The sequence below is a fragment of the Crotalus tigris genome, unplaced genomic scaffold, assembly GCF_016545835.1.
Source record: "Crotalus tigris isolate CLP2741 ecotype Arizona unplaced genomic scaffold, ASM1654583v1 scf7180000024437.13266115, whole genome shotgun sequence".
In the NCBI taxonomy this organism is placed as follows: domain Eukaryota; kingdom Metazoa; phylum Chordata; class Lepidosauria; order Squamata; family Viperidae; genus Crotalus; species Crotalus tigris.
The window spans coordinates 4,808,203-4,825,488 of record NW_024100606.1 but is presented as its reverse complement, the minus strand read 5'-3'; the positions used below and the strand labels follow the sequence as shown (position 1 = coordinate 4,825,488).

Sequence of the window (17,286 nt, the reverse complement as noted above, 5' to 3'; positions counted from 1 at the left end):
TACATCTTCAATTATTGCAAACTAATGGACAACTTCTCCCAACAATTTTATATGGTTATTGACCAACAAAAATATATGGTCTACCCACCAAGAAAGGCCAAGGGCTTAGGAAATTCCTACCCTTTACTAGCTGGAAGTGGAAGGCATACTACTCCATAAGACAATGCTAACTTTCATAGGCAGTCTAGAAGGATACCATAGTTTATGATATCAAACACTGCCGAGGAGTCTAAAAGGACCAGAAAGGCTACATTGCCCTCATCCATATTCACATCTAATAATGTTTCCATCATATAACTGGGCCTAAAGCATCATTCAACCAGTATTCTCTATAACTACACTACCTTCTTCAGAATGTCCCCATACACACAGAAAATTGAAAAGTTACCAGACATTATGCAGTGCATAATGTTTCATTCAGGAAGAGGCTTTTGAACTTAAAAAAAATATGAGATGAAATTGTTTTTTGCAAAAGTGATTCCTGTTGGCGAAATTCAACTTAGTGTCTTTTTCTGAATATATGAATGGGTTAAGGAAGCCTTAGATAAAGCACTGTTATATTTTTGAATGTTTGTTTACTAGTTCATTGAGTTTGTTTTACTTTAGCATTTACTACTAAGTCTATAAATTCTAACACCTATAGTCCTGAAATATTCTTATATAATATGAAAGATATGTCTAATTGTTCAATTTCACTTTTTAATATTTTTATATTTATTTTAAATTCCTTGTTGAGACCTCTGAATTGTATTGTATTTAATGTTACAGAAGAAAATTCACAGAAACAAACAGAAGATTTTGGAAGTCAGTTTACTGAAATTTTCATTAAGCAACATGAAAATGTCACTCTTCTGCTGACTTATTTAGAGGTGAGAATTGTTTTGTTTAATTAGTAAATAAGTAGTTCATTTAACTGAATGACATTCCTTAGTGACATTCCAATCCCTTAGATGACCCTACATAATATTCCATGGATTGCATCAAAACTATTTTTTGTTTTTCCCCCGGTGGTATCTCTTAGTTGACAGAGAAGCCATGGTTTTGCTTGCCTGATCCTCTTTCTCAAGTCATTCCTTGACGATGGGACTCAAACTTTATTTTTATTCAGTCACTCCTGTTATAATTAGTTTAAGAAATGGGAAGGAAAAAAAAGGTACCAAAATTTTGTTGATTTTCCTTCTCTTGGATAACATTTTTTTCGCATGGTAGATAATAGCCTCCAGCTGTTATTAAACTACACTTCCCAGGTGTTGAGTTTATCCTGAGTAAGTACAGGTAATCCTCGATTTATGAGCATTCATTTAGTGACCGTTCAAAGTTAGAAAGGTGCTGAAGAAAGTGACTTTACAGTGGTCACAATGTCCCTGCAGTCACACAACTATTGGCAAAGAGCCAGTTTGCTAAGGGTTAAGGCACAAGGCTAGAAAACAGGAGATTGTGAATTCTAGATCTACCTTACATATGAAAGCCGAATGGGTTACTTTGGGCCAGTCATCAGGAGACTGAGTTCTAGTCCTGCCTTAGGTATAAAAAATCATCTGGGTGATTTTAAGCCAATTTCTCTTTCTCAGCTAACCCACCTTACAGCATTGTTTTGGGGAAAATAAGAGGAAGAAGTATTAGGCATATACACTCAAAAGTTCTAGTCTAGAATAAAGGACTCTTCCATATTCCTGAGGGCAGGAAATCACTGCTATGCACAAGCCAGCTTCCTTTGATCTTCCAAGCATCCTGTCTTAAATGTCAGTATTAACTCCAAGCCCATCAGTCCATGGCAGCCTTTTTCAATTTTGGCAACTCTAATTTTTCTGGGAGTTGAAATCCACAGGTCTTAAAGCTGCTGAAGTTGAGAAACATCGCTTTGTGGAACCTAGCTACAAGTAGATTTTGTGTAATTTAAAGACTTGGAAGGGCCCTTGGAGGTCTTTTAATCCAACCCCCTGCTCAAGCAGGAGACCCTATATAATTCTGGACAAATAGCTGCCTGGTCTCTTAAAAACTTCCAGAGATGGATCGCTCACAACTTCTGGAGGCAAACCATTTCACTGATTAATTGTTCTCTGTCCAAAAATTGCTCCTTAATTCTAGAATTGATCTATCTTTATTAAACTTCCATCTATTACTTCTTGTCTTGCCCTCAGGTGCTTTGGAGAATAGATTAACCTCCTATTCTCTGTGACAGGTCTTCAATATTGGAAGATTGTTGTTATATCACTCTTAGTCTTTGATGTTGAGATTTCAATGTTGATATTGAGACTTTGAAAAAAAAAAGTGCAGAGAAGAGCAACTCAAATGATCAAAGGCCTGGATACTAAAACATACGAAGAATGATTGCAAGATTTGGCTATGGTTAGTCTAGAGAAAAGAAGGATTAGGGGTGACATGATAGCAGTATTCCAGTATTTGAGGGCTGCCACAAAGAAGAGGAAGTCAACTTATTTTCCAAAGCACCAGGGGGCAGGACAAGGAACAATGGATGGAAATCAATCAAGGAGAGAAGCAACCTGGAATTAATAAGAAACTTTCTAACAGTGAGGACAATTAACCAGTGGAACAGCTTGCCTTCAGAAGTTGTAGGTGCTTCCATCACTGGAGGTTTTTAAGAAGAGACTGGACAGCCACTTGTCTGAAATGGTATAGCGGGGTTGGACTAGAAAATCTCAAAGGTCCCTTCCAACTCTATTCTAAATTGAAATTGATTTCTGTTTATTAGACTAGACCACAGGTCGGCAACCTGCGGCTCCGGAGCCGCATGCGGCTCTTTGAGCCTTCCCCTGTGGCTCCCAGCCTCCTCTGCCTTTGCAGAGAGAGACAGAGACAGAGAGAGGCAATTGCGCTTCCCTGCTTCTCTCTCTCTCTCTCTCTCTCTCTCTGTGTGTGTGTGTGTGTGTTTTCTGTGTTGTGTGTGTGTGATGTGTGTGTGTGTGTGTGTGTGTGTGTGTGTGTGTGTGTGTGTGTAAAAGAGAGTGCACTCACATTGTTCTCCGAGGAGCTGAAAAGCTTACTGGGCGGAGCTCCTCCCTTTGCTGCGTCTCTGCAGGAAGCAGGAAGCAGGAAGGGCAGGAGAGAGCTAGCTAGCCCAGCTAGGCTAACTTAGGAATTCTGGGAGTTGAAGTCCATGAGTCATAAAAGAGCCGAGGTTGCCTACCCCTGAGATTGTTGGAGAACAACTTGAAGCTTGCCCGGTGAGCAGCAGATGGGGGGGGGAGAAAGAGAGAGAGAGAAAGAGAGAGGGAGGGGGAGAGAGAGAGGAAAGAGAGAGAAAGAAAGAGAGTGGGGGAAGAGGAGTGGCAGACCAAGGGCAGAGAGGGAGGGAGGGAGAGAGACAGAGAGAGAGAGAGACCCTTTTGACATCTAAAATGAAGATAACACTGCATATATCCTTTTTTTACCTATGTGTGTATGTAATTTTATTCTCTTAAAGCATTCTCTCAGTGAGCATTGTTTTAATAGTATGGATATTCCCAAGAGTCATATTTTTACTTTTATTTTTAATGTGTGTGTGTGTGTGTGTGTGTGTGTGTATACACACACACATACACAAACACTCTCTCTCTCTCTCTCTCTCTCTCTCACACACACACACACACACACACACACACACACCTATAATAAAGATAAAAAAGGATATATGCAGTGTTATCTTCATTTTAGATATCAAAAGGGTTTTGCGGCTCCCGGTGTTTTGTTTTTGGTGGGAAACGGGTTCAAGTGGCTCTTTGAGTGTTTTGGGTTGCCTACCCCTGGACTAGACATACTCAATTCTTACAACAGTTTATCATATGTTTTAGCCTCCAGCTCTCTGATCATCTTTACTGCTCTTCTCTGTACACTTTCTAGACTCTCAATATCTTTTTTTATATTGTGATCAAAACTGGACACAGTATTCCAAGTGTAGTCTTACCAAGGCAGTATAAAATAGCACTAATATATCATATGATTTTGAAACTATACTTCTATTGATTCAGCCTAGGACTTTTTTGGCAGCTGTAGCACACTGCTAGCTCATATTTAAGTGATTCCCCACTGGGACTGTTGTTATATGTAGTGTACCTGGGTACAGTGAGGGAAAAAAATATTTGATTCCCCGCTGATTTTGTACGTTTGCCCACTATAATTTTAATGGTAGGTTTATTTTAACAGTGAGAGACAGAATAATAACAAAAAATCCAGAAAAATGCATTTCAAAAAAGTTATAAATTGATTTGCATTTTAATGAGTGAAATAAGTATTTAATCCTCTATCAATCAGCAAGATTTCTGGCTCCCAGGTATCTTTTATACAGGTAATGAGCTGAGATTAGGAGCACTCTCTTAAAGGGAGTACTTCTAATCTCAGCTTGTTACCTGAATAAAAGACATCTGCCAACAGAAGCAATCAATCAGATTCCAAACTCTCCACCATAACCAAGACCAAAGAACTGTCCAAGGATGTTAGGGACAAGATTGTACACCTACACAAGGCTGGAATGGGTTACAAGACTATCAGTAAGCAGCTTGGTGAGAAGGTGACGACAGTTGGTACGATTATTCACAAATAGAAAAAACACTAAATAGCTGTCAATCTCCCTTGATCTGGGGCTCTATGCAAGATCTCATCTCGTGGAGTTTCAATGATCATGAGAACAGTGAGGAATCAGCCCAGAACTACACGGGAGGATCTTGTCAATGATCTCAAGGCAGCTGGGACCATGATCACCAAGAAAAAAATTGGTAATGCTACGCTGTGAAGGACTGAAATCCTGCAGCACCTGCAAGGTCCCCCTGCTCAAGAAAGCACATGTACAGGCCTGTCTGAAGTTTGCCAGTAAACATTTGACATTTCACAGCAAATACATATATTACCCTACTTTTGAAAAGGTTATGTTCCTAGTGGCTGTTCACAAATTCATTTTGTTTGCAAGTGTATAGTAGGTAAAAAAACCACTCAAAAGTAGAGTTTGCACCTTACTGCATCCGGTAAAACCTGATGTGATAATGTTGGTTCATTCTCCAGTATTGATATGGCATGAAAGTCATCTGGAAGTCTACCTTGATTGCCTGAGCTGTCTGCTTAAATGTGCAGCAAAGATAATATTTTTTGGAAGGTTGCTATTACTCCCTGGTCCATAGGCTGCGGGAGACAGGTGGTGTTCAGAAGCAGGTACACAACCTTCACATTTGGTTGGAAATCATTCAGGTAAAGTGAATGACCTGAAGTATTATCCAGAATTTGCAGAATCTGGATAACTCAATGTTTTTTCTTATGTCTCCACTTCCTTGACAAAATGATGGAAGAACCAGTCTTCAGAGATCAGAAGGGTGACCCAAACATTCTTGTTACCCGTCCACACAACAGGAAGTGAGTTCTTTGAGATATGCTCAAGAACTTACTGGTTTTCAGAGTGGTAGATTAGCAGTTTTAGGCTCAGATCACCAGAAACAACGGCACCTAGCATCACAGTTAGCTATTCTTCACAACTGAAACTTGGCATCATCATCTCCTCCTTGCTGACGTAGACTCTGTCCAGCATTTTCTTCAAATAAAACCTGTTTCATCCACATTGAATATTGCTGGGACAAATAATCAATTTCCTAAATTATTTCCTTGAAGACCTCCAGAAACTTCTAGGATGCATCCTCATCCACACTTGCTGCCTCTCCATTCACTTTCATATTATGCAGGTTCACACAACCCTTAATACTCAGGAACCACTGATGACTTCCAACAAATGTGTGGTCAGCAATGATTTCACCAGCCTCCTGTTATGAGTCATGAAACAAGCTCTTAGCTTTCTCCTGGATCAATATTAGGCCAAGGGGCACACTGGTGCTAATATTCAGTCCTTATACTGAACAGCATCTCCATTTCTTCTATCAGTTTTCCTTTCCTCTTGATTATTATTGTGGATTGTATAGACACTGGACTTTTCACATGTTCCATGATCTTGTCTGTGCTTAATGATTGTATCATGTTCGTCATCTTCTCCCACTTCTGTTCAATATGTCCACATTGTCAGCATTATGAAGGTCAGAAAGGAAATGAGGATGGGCTGGGGGAGAGACAGGAGAGAGTTGTCAGAAATTAATACATGTGGTGCACCAGAAATTGATCTTTTCCAATCTGATTTCTGGGACTTTCAAGAATGGACTTAGGGACTAGTTTGTTTCTATCTGTGAAAGTTTGCAACTCAAAAATTCATAAGTGGAGTACATTTGTACAACCTTTCCAGTTAACCATTTCAGTCTGATACATATTTTGAAAGAGGCATTTTGCAAGGAATCGTAAAATTTGTGTGTGTTAGAAGCAGGGGAGGAGATAAAACATAAGATAATTCCTGCCAATTTTTTCCTACTTCACTTGAGTCAGTGGATAAAAGTTAGCAAGAAAGGATTACAGTGGAAATTTTTTATGGAGAAATCCCCATTGTGATCACATCTCTCCTGCAGATGCTGCACTCCTGTCCTGTCCAGAAGAGTGGATACAAAATGAGGGATACTTTAGTTTCCTTTTGCTTATGATGACTCACTTGAATATTCTCAGTTCAACCAGTTATTCAAACAAATTTTACTCACATATTTTGTTTGCATTTTACCAGGAAAAAAGGGGATACTGCACTTCTATTTATTCAAATGTATAATTTGAGGCATCCCAAGGGATACAAAAAAAAAAAAAATGGTGGGAGCCCTGTGGCATGTGAACCATGTTTGAAACACTGGGCTGGAATCGTCTTGTATATTTCTTTTGTTCCTCTTTTTCCAAGGATGAAGATCCATCTGAGAGAGTCATAACAAGCTGCCACAATCTCTTGTTTACATTCTTTGCTTTCTTCCTCAGCATCTGTGTTGTGGGAATAATACAGGGTCGTTTTAAGAACCTGGAGCACTGACCAAATAGTGTGGGTGTGTACTTAATTTGATCTTAAGGTTTTATCCATAAGGTTTATATGGATAAAATTAAGAAACAGTTTGCTTGGGATATTCATTCTAGCAATTTGTTATGACTACGACAAGTTAATTTCACACATATATCCTTCTTAATTTTATCTGAAATTCTTTTTTCTTATAAACTAACCTAAGTTATTTGAGAAAAACTTTTTGGGTATTGCTATTGCTTGATGTTAATTATTTGGCAGATTTGTAATATTTCAGTCAGTAGTTTATTACTTACCCCAGGAAAAAATGTAAATACTAGCTTCTTTAGAACTGGTGTATTACATTACTGACACAATAATAATTTATCAATGAAATATATGATCATTGCAGGAGTTTGATTTTCATGTCCGATGGCCTGGAGTAAAACTTCTTACAGTGTTGTTAAAACAGCAGAGTCCCCAAGTGCAGCAGATAATCCTAGTCAGTCCTATGGGTAAGTATTTTTTAAATACTTTTTAAATATAATAGCTGTTTGTTAATATTTTTATTAAATAAATTTATATGGTTGCCCAACTCACACCTGGTGATTCCGGCAGCATACCCGGAGTGAAAACAGATATCCAAAGCAATTGATAAAAACTTAAAATCATCAGCATTAGCTTTCTGGGTAAATAATGTTTTGTTTAGTATGAAAAGATAAAAGTAATTATAAACACATGTTTTGAAGACCATAATTGAGTAATGGAATGCCATGACATAGGAACCTCTGTTCTGGATCAAACCTTTCCCTGATTCAGGCAGTATAGGTAGGTAATGTGAGGCAAGGGCTGGGGGCTTTGGAATTGTGTTCCAGAGTCAATTAAGGTGTTATATAATCAACCCCTAGAGAAAATGCCTATGGAGATTCTCAATCATCCAGGTCATGGTTGTTCCAAATGTGCTTTTTCCAAAAGGCATCTGAACTTTCTTGATTTTTTTCCCTTTAAAATTGTTTCTTTTCTTATCCAAGAAGCTCCTTCAATTCTGACTGACTAGTGAGGAATAGAAGGATTTATATTCTTTGCAGTCATCTGGTTGTCAGCACTCTGAAGATTGGTCGTTAGCTCTCTGAAAGTTATTGAGGCTACCTGGGAGTTTATCTGTATCCTCAGAGTCACCTGAGGGAAAAAAGAAAGAACATATCAAGGATGCCCTATCCTAATTGGACCTTCATCAAACCCACAAAAGGATCCAGCAGCAGCTCTTTCATAACAAAGAAGAGAACAACAAATGGAGCAATGTTGTCATTCCATACGTTTCAGGAATATCTGAAAAGCTGAGAAGGATTTTCAATCAACACAACATATGTGCATGCTTTAAACTCAGGAATACATTAAGATAGAAGCTTGTCTACCCCAAGGACAAAACATTCAGACACAAACAGTGCAATGTAGTATATGCAGTGCTCTGAGGATACAGAAAAACACCCAAGTGGCTTAAAGACTTTCAGAGAGCTAACAACTAACCCTCAAAATGGTAATGACCAGATGACTACAAAGAATATAAAGCATTCCATTCCCCACCCATTAGAACTGAAGAACTTCTTGGACGAGAAGCAAAACTTTTTTTTTTTTTAAAGTGTAGGTGCCTTTTGGAAAAAGCCCCTTTGGAACAATGCCTTGATTAGGGCTCACAATCTGTCTTAAAAACTACATAACTCTTTCAGAACTAAGGACCATGCAATAGCTGCCCATTACAGAATATGGGAATTGCATTATTATTCATAGTGCCTCCCTAGAATATCTCTGATAATTAAGATGATGGATGCATGGATTAGATTTTCAGTGCTATGTATATAGTATACTGCAATGAATTAAAATGGATTTTTCTGCTATAATCTGAATAACCTGTTTTTGTCTATGAGACAAAATCCATTGCTATAAGTTATTAAAATATGTTTTTGCTTGGCATTCCAATGATAAGATTAATTGCACTCTCTGGCTTCACATCTCATCTTGCGAACTTTATAATCTATTCAAAAGTTGAGCATAATATTCGACTTCCGATTTGCGTCAAAAGCAATGCAGCCGAGGTTAAGCACTGCTCCGCTCCCCAGGGCTGGTTTCTCCCTGCCAGGGGGCCCTTAAAGGGTCTCAAGTCACCCTGGAGAGACAATGAAGAAAGAGGGGAACCTCGTAGATGATGGAAACACAGTGGTCAATTTGTTTGATCTGAGGAAAGCCCTCCAAACAGGCCCTCCTGCGGCCAGCCTGAAGCTAACACAAGGGAAGAAAGAAAGCACTAATTAGCAGATAGTAAACAGCGTGTTTGGAAGTGAGTGAGAATATTGATTCTTTCTTTACTATTTTGCAACTGGATTTCCTGGAAAAGGCTCCCAAGAAACCTCCGGATGCGAGAAGGAAGGGGATTGACAGAAATACTTAACACTGAAGTGGAAGTAATATAAAGCTATAGTTTTGAGAAGTGAGAAAATTGTTAAGATTTTCTCTTTGAAAAAATACTGGGATGAAATATAAGAAATCAACCTTCTGTTTTAAGAGTTGGAAAATTGATATTGAATGACATCTAGTGGTGGAAGAGAGTACAGCAACACAGCTGCAACAACTGGTGCAGACCTGGCAAGAAGCCTAGAAATAATAACAACCTAGCTTCTTTGTTGTTTGGTGATTTTTAACTTAACAGAGAACAGGTGGCAACAGAAAAATATTTTCGCATACTTATTACAGTGTGAGAACTTAATTGTTTTGAAACCTGATGACCTTGTGTTATAAACATATACTGAACTCTGACTTTTAACTTTAAAAACTATTTGGAGAGAAAGAAAAACTTTACTTTTGGCTACATTTGTCTGGGGGAGATTTTTGGTTTGTTCTTATGGTGATCAAACATTTTGTACACTTCAAATATTTTGGATTGTAAATCTCGGTTGATTGACAATTTCTGAGCAGAAGGACTATTATAAAATATTGCTTTCGGATTATAAAGATAATATATAAAGACCAGAAGAACCAGATAAGACTTTGTTCTATAGACATTAAGATTGGTGGTATTTGAGAAGATTAGTATTTGGGGATAACAACACTTCTGATAGAACATCTGGAGGGGGGAAATAAAATGGATTCTTTATATCTAGCTAAAAGTGATAGGAAAACATACTTATTATTTCCATCTGAAGCCCCTAGCCAGGTTTACCAGGGATCTGCAGAAATGATGCCTCAAGAAGTAAGAATTTTCCAGAAGGAAATACGTTCTATGCTACAATTAATTCAGGAGACAATTATTTCATATAAAGGAATATGCAAGAAGAAACCATAATGAAATTAAAAACAACTTTGACAATATAATTGAGCAAATCTCTAACCTAAACTTACAACTAGAAAGTTCCCAGAAAACGACTACAAAGAATGAACAAACAAGTCAGAAAACAGAAGATGAAGCAGAGGAAATTGATTCAAAGATACAAGATATAAAAGAAAGGAAACAAACTGGCACAGACAAATAAAAATCTGCAAGATTTAATTACAACAATAGAAATGGAAAAGGCACTCTATTCTTTAGGTTTTCAAAATATACCTGAGGATAAGGAAGAAGATTTTAAAAAACAAATTATAAAGCTGTTAAGGGAAATGTCCGAAATGAGGAGAGAAAAAATGAAAAAAGAAACTGTGGAAGAAGGAAAGTGGGAGTTGTTTAAGGAATACAACTGGGCAGAATTCCCCCTCAAAAATATCCTACTTAAATTGTTCTTCCCATTCCAAGCAGTACTCACAAAAATAGAGGAAGAACTTTTTGGCAATTTAATTACTTTGGCCTGGAAAGCCAACTGGCAAAGGAAGAACGCTAGAGTTAGACTAAAAAAACAGAAGATGTGACATACCAGATGGGGTATTATATAATCCAATATTAATTTGAATATGGTCAAAAGAATAGATAGCACATAGATATAAATAGATTTTTATAATAAAGGTATGATTTATAATTAGAATAGCATCCTTTTTTGATATGGGAATTAAAAAACACTAGGATGGCTTGTATAAATTAAACATTCAACTACACAAATGTAATTAACTTTGAGAAAATCATAACTGAAAGATATTTTGAATACTGAAGGGAAATTAAACTTAAATAAGAGCTTGAAAAACAGGACATTGATTTAATAAGGAGACTTTATTTGCAAATACAACTTAACTATAAAGTGGTTAGAAAAGAGGTTATAAATTGATACTATTAGTATTTGTATAACACTAGAAAAATATGAAGAGGATGTGTATACTTAATTTTGTATGTATTAATAGTAATGAAAATTGTATTTGTATTTGTTCAATGTTGAGAAAATGAAAACATTATGAAGAATGTTTTTCCCGGGAGGGGGGGGAGAAACACTCTATTGTGTAGCATTGTATAGATTTGTATTGAAAAAGTTAAGATGCAGCATTGAGTAACAAATGTACCCAGACAACACGTTGTTTACTAAGCACTTACGTTTTGTAATAATAGAAAATGAATAAAATATTTATTTAAAAAAAGTTGAGCATAATTTTTCATATTCCGTATATGCCGGCGTATTAGGCGACCCGGCGTATAAGACGACCCCCGTCTTTATAGCCGGGCCGCATTCCTAGAACGTCGTCTTATACGCCGGAAACTACCAGTATTTCTGGCATATAAGACGACTCGGCGTATAAGACGACCCCCATCTTTGGCGCCGATTTCAGCGCTCACGGAAGTCGTCTTATACGCCGGCATTTACGGTATGTGGTAGTATTTTTAGCCAGAATATTTAGGTAGGTTACAGTGGTACAAGAAACACCAAAATGGGGCTAGTTTTCATTCTCTTAATGCAAACAAGCCATTAAAAAGTTGCTTCCTTAATTTGTCAAGAAAAGAATATGGTGTGTGTGTCATATTTCAGTGATGTGTCCTATGACATGAATATAGGAATTCATATAGTCAGACCATGGTATTTCACCTTAATAGAATCACTACTAGCCAGACTAGACAAGACTTTTCTTGAGACCTTGAATGTCTATGGCTTTGTTAAAAAACATAATTTTCCATTAAACTCAAGTTAATCATTTTCTTTTTCTAGGAGTCTCAAGATTAATGGATCTACTAGCAGATTCTAGAGAGGTCATAAGAAATGATGTGAGTAAATGTTTTACATTCATACAACATTTTAGTAATGACATTCTTTTCTCAATTACAAAACCAGCCCAGCATTTTCTTAGCATTTATGTTCCAGTGAAAAGATGATATAATTGGAGTAGATGATAAATACATGAGATATATGCCAACTTGTCATTATTGCAGAATATTATAGATAAACTGTGTTTGAAGAAAATATGTTTATTTTTAATGTAATCTCATGCTGAAAATCTTAAGGGTTTGATAGATTTGTTGTAAATTGATAAATGAGTTTCTTCAATTTTAGAAATGCTGGTTGTTTTGCACAGGAAAGCATTAATCTGAACGGACAAGTTCTTTGCTTATAAATGTATTACCTAACACTTCATATCCCTAAGTCTTATATTTTCCTTACTCTTCTACATGTTGTGATTGCTGTCCTTATTTTATAAATTATCAGACATGCATTTTGCATAGTTAAAACAAAATCTTCTTATTTTTGAAACATTTTTCAACAAGTGTCTTAGATAAATATACGCTTTAAGATAAGTTAGAGATAGGTATTCAGGTGCAGCTGCTTTATCAGTAAACACTAGGCAGCATGTTTATTTTTTGCAAAGTTCAAACAAAGAAAGAGCCAGGAACCCAAACTTTCCAGCTGCAAGTTCATATTTATTTATCTAATAATTTGAGAGAGAATTGTAAAATATAATTAGAGAATAACTAGCACAGTAATTTTTTAAAAAACAGTTTATCCTTGCCATTCAAATCAATAGACTGCCTTTTCAAACAATTAACTTTAAACAATTAAATTCTACAATTTTTAGTCCATAATGTGGTATTCAAAACCCTAGCACACAGGCAGGGAAAAAGTTCTAAGCCACCTGAAGAAGCTGCATGACTGAGTGCTTGACAAAATTACTTATTTCCCCTTCATTTTCAGTTTTTGTTAAAGGAATTTGAGCCACAGAAGATGAAATTATATGACAGAAAATAGTGATTCTTATTCGATTGATTCTCACAAATTTTTAAGTGATTTTATGGAATATATACTTATCCTAGTTCTTGTCTGCAATTGGTGGTTGTTTTCTTTTGTTTTTAATTGCAATGTCATTTTTCCCCTCTCTCCTTCAGGGTGTTTTGTTACTTCAGCAGTTAACAAAAAGTAATGCAGCAATTCAGAAAATAGTTGCTTTTGAAAATGCATTTGAAAGATTGTTAGATGTCATAACAGATGAGGGTAACAGCGATGGAGGTATGTCCATGAGATCTATAATATTATACTATAGTTTATAAGTTCAGATAGTTCAGATTTATAAGGGCTATTGAAATTAATGTCTGTTAACTACTCTATTTTGCAGGCATAGTAGTGGAGGACTGCCTTCTGTTACTCCAAAATTTGTTGAAAAATAACAATTCAAATCAGAATTTTTTTAAGGAAGGTTCTTATATCCAGCGTATGAAGCCTTGGTTTGAAGTTGGTGATGATAATGCTGGTTGGTCTGCACAGAAAGTAACCAATTTGCATTTGATGCTGCAGGTAATTTTTTTATCAGTATGAAATAACATTTAACCAAATGGGGTCTAACTAAGTTTTGTACTAATATCAAATGGAATAGCATTATCTTTGAAGTAATTTAAAAATGATGCTTTGGATACTTTTCAGGACACATAAATCATTGTTGATTTTCTTTACAGCTGGTACGTGTGCTGGTGTCTCCTACAAATCCTCTTGGTGCCACCAGCAGTTGTCAAAAAACCATGTTTCATTGTGGGTTATTACAACAGCTTTGTACAATTCTGATGGCAACTGGAGTTCCTGCTGATATCCTTACAGAGGTAAAATACTAGAGAATAATGACTGTTGTAATGATCAGATAATAAGAGGAAATTATTATAGCCTTTTCTGAAATACTGAAGTTTTTAAAATTTCTGTAGAACTTGAAGATATTGGCATACATTATTACAGGTAGTCCTTAACTTATGACCTCAGTTGAGCCCAACATTTTTGTTGTTAAGTGAGAATGTGTTAAATGAATTTTTCCCCATTTTACAATTTTCTTGCCACAGTTGTAAAGTAAATCACTGCAGTTGTTAAATGAGTAACTCGGTTATTAAGTGAATCTGGCTTCCACATTGACTTTGCTTGTCAGAAGTTTGCAAAAATGATCACAGGACACTGCAACCATCATAAATACGGACCATTTACCAAGCATTTAAATTTTCATCAGATGACCATGGAATTGCTGAATGGTTGTAAGTGTAAAAATGGTTATAAGTCATTTTTTTCAGTGCCATTGTAAGTTCAAATGGTCACTAAATGAACTGTTGTAAATTGAGGACTGCCTGTACTAGATTCAGTCTCATCATTTCAAATGTAAATTTAACTAATTTTAGATTATTGAAAACTTTTGACAAACTAAAGAGTTTAGGTCTTCTTTTGCTACTATAAATTTAACCTTCATGTTAACAATGTTATTAGAGAATATTATTTTAGAATATTTTATGGTGTCTTACCATCATTTGCAAGTGAATTGAACTGATGTCATTCAGTTTCATTGTTTTTGAGATTTTATAGAATATCATGTAAAAGAGGTCGGCAGAGTATGACATCAAATGATCACATATAAATCAACATTCAATGTAAACAACTACATATACAAAAATTGCTGAACTTTCAGTAATTTCATATTATTCTGGTTGTGTGGAGTAACAAGTAATGAAATATTGTCCAATCTTAAAATCTGTTCAGCAATTATGCTATCTTCACTGATAATATATACAGAGAACCAAAGTTAGGTATTTTTTGTAAATATAAATACTGGTAGTATGCATTTTGCATAATGTAGCATAAATCAAAGAAATGAAGTTAATATCAATTCATTGTTCACTTCCTGATTCTAATATTGTAGCTATTAGGTTTGATCTTTTTGTGTTCTTTTATCTTTATTTTCTAGACCATTAACACTGTATCAGAAGTAATTCGAGGATCTCAAATGAATCAAGATTACTTTGCTTCAGTAAATGCACCTTCAAATCCTCCAAGGTATGTTAAAGAAAATGTAATGAAACTTTGTGTAAAAATGAATGTTTATGGAAGGAACCACTTTTATGTGTAAATTGGATGTGAAAATCTGAAATGTTGCTATTTAATTATAAGAAATGGAAATTGATATAGATATTATTCTGAGTTTTCAAGATTTATTTACTTATTTATTAAGAAAATTTATATGGCCACCCAATTCACTCATAGTGATTTAGAGCAGTTTACAGCAATAAAGCCTCAGTACCTCAGAAACCAATAAACCCCTTCCCCCTGGCCACAACAATAAGATCAACTACTTGATGGCCTCCATATCACTGAGATCCCCAAGCCTTTTGCAGGAGTTTGCAAAATGAGGGCCAGTCTTATTTCTGCAGTGATGATGTTCCACAGGGAAGGAGCTACCACAGAAGAAGTCCTTTCTTGGTGCCACTAGATCAGGGGTGGAGAACTGGTTGGTCCGGTAGGTATGATTGGGGAAAAATGGTTCTTTGAAAAACCTAGTCCCAGGACATATAGGGCTTTAAAGGTGACTACCTTTAGTTGGCCCAGAAGTAAATAGGCAGCCAATGCTGCTCTTGCAAGGAGGAGACACATGTGCAAATCTAGGCTTGCATTGTACCATGCGGGCTGCCAGATTTGAACCAATTGAAACTTCTGGATACTTTTTAAAGGCAGCCTCAGGTAGAAAGCACTGCAGTAATCAAGATGGGAGATAACCAAAGCATTAGTAACTTTGAGCAGGGATTGTTGGTCAGGAAAGGGCATAACTGATGCACAACCCATAATTTCACAAAGGCCCTCCTGGCCATGACTGCCACCTGCTCTTCAAGCAGAACGCAATCATGAGTTCAGGATAACCTCCAAGGGGGACTGTTTGGGGAGGGAAACCCCATTCAAGACCAAAGATGGCAATTTTCCATGGTTTGAAGAACCCCAAACCCAAAGCTGTTCTGTCTTGCCAGGTTTTCAGCCCTTGCTCTCCATCAAGCCCATAACAACCTCCAAGCATTGTGAAAGGGAGGCCACAGTATCACTTAACTCACCATGGGTTGTGATATACACCTGGGTGTCATCAGAATATTGATGACATCTCAACCCATGGTGGTGGATAATCTCCTCCAGTGGCTTGATGTATATGTTAAACAGAAGTGGAGAAAGTGCTGAGTCCTGTGGGATCCTGCAAAGTGGGGTGAGGGCTGGACCTCTCGCTTCCTATCAACACGAACTGAAAGCAACTCAGAGGAAGGAAGCGAACAAGGACAGCTTAATGCCCTCCATTTGCAACCCCCAAACCCACTCTAGAAATATATCATCATCAATAGTGTCAAAGGCTGCTAATAGATCAAGAATGAACGAACTGTTCCCATGCTGGTCCCATCAGAGATCATCAAGAAGTGTGACCAATACCATATCCAGCCTGAACCCTAACTGGAAAAGCTCCAAATAATCTGTTTCATCCAGGAACCTAGTAGTAAGCTGATAGTAGTGTGGTATTGACAGTTGTTTCATATATTCAAACGGGGTTTTTATGAGCAGTTTATGAATTGCATAAAATTGTTTCTTTGTGTCAGAAAGAAAGTACTTTGTCATTTTCTTTTTGAATGGAGTTGAAAAAAGGAGTTGAAGGAAGGTCCGGAACTGAAAGTGATAACTGAGTTGTAATTGCTTCTAGCTACCCCTCTGCCATCTTCTTTACCTTTTCTGGAAACCCCAACCCCTCTGGGACTTCTACTTGCAAATAATTTTTGTAAATTGCTGTCTTGGGAAGAACCACATTAAGAAAAAAATAATGTATAAGATGAAGTAGTTACTTGGAAAAACAAAAACGAGAGAGAATGAATGTTTTCTGACTACTTGGGTTAAATAATATATTTTCTTTTGCCTATTAATGTGTCAATTTTATGTATATGTGCACATTCATATGGAAGCGTACAGACCTAAACTAAAAACAAAATTCTTTCAATCACAGGCCTGCAATTGTTGTGCTGCTTATGTCAATGGTAAATGAGAGACAACCATTTGTGCTGCGCTGTGCTGTCCTTTATTGCTTCCAGTGTTTCTTATACAAAAACCAAAAAGGGCAAGGAGAAATTGTATCAACTCTACTACCTTCAACCATTGATGGTATAGTATTGAAAAGTTAAATTCATACTTCTAACTTTAGGTACAAAAAAACATAATTGTGAGGTGGCAGGAGGGAGGAAAATTCTACTCACTTTCAGGAGGCTTGTCCTTATAAATGGTAATTGTGCAGTTTTCAAG

The 17,286-nt window shown here is 36.6% G+C and overlaps 1 protein-coding gene across 6 annotated transcripts in view; it reads left to right on the top strand.

Moving 5' to 3' along the window:
• The window catches only part of USO1 (USO1 vesicle transport factor), a 69,729-nt gene that overhangs the window by 20,202 nt on the left and 32,241 nt on the right, over positions 1-17,286 (top strand). For all 6 annotated transcript variants that reach the window (XM_039331726.1, XM_039331725.1, XM_039331723.1 and 3 more), the window contains 8 exons: positions 769-869; positions 7,245-7,347; positions 11,944-11,999; positions 13,113-13,233; positions 13,340-13,518; positions 13,677-13,817; positions 14,936-15,024; positions 16,994-17,148. In XM_039331726.1, the coding sequence (XP_039187660.1) occupies positions 769-869; positions 7,245-7,347; positions 11,944-11,999; positions 13,113-13,233; positions 13,340-13,518; positions 13,677-13,817; positions 14,936-15,024; positions 16,994-17,148 (945 nt within the window). The remainder of the gene's footprint in view (positions 1-768; positions 870-7,244; positions 7,348-11,943; positions 12,000-13,112; positions 13,234-13,339; positions 13,519-13,676; positions 13,818-14,935; positions 15,025-16,993; positions 17,149-17,286) is intronic.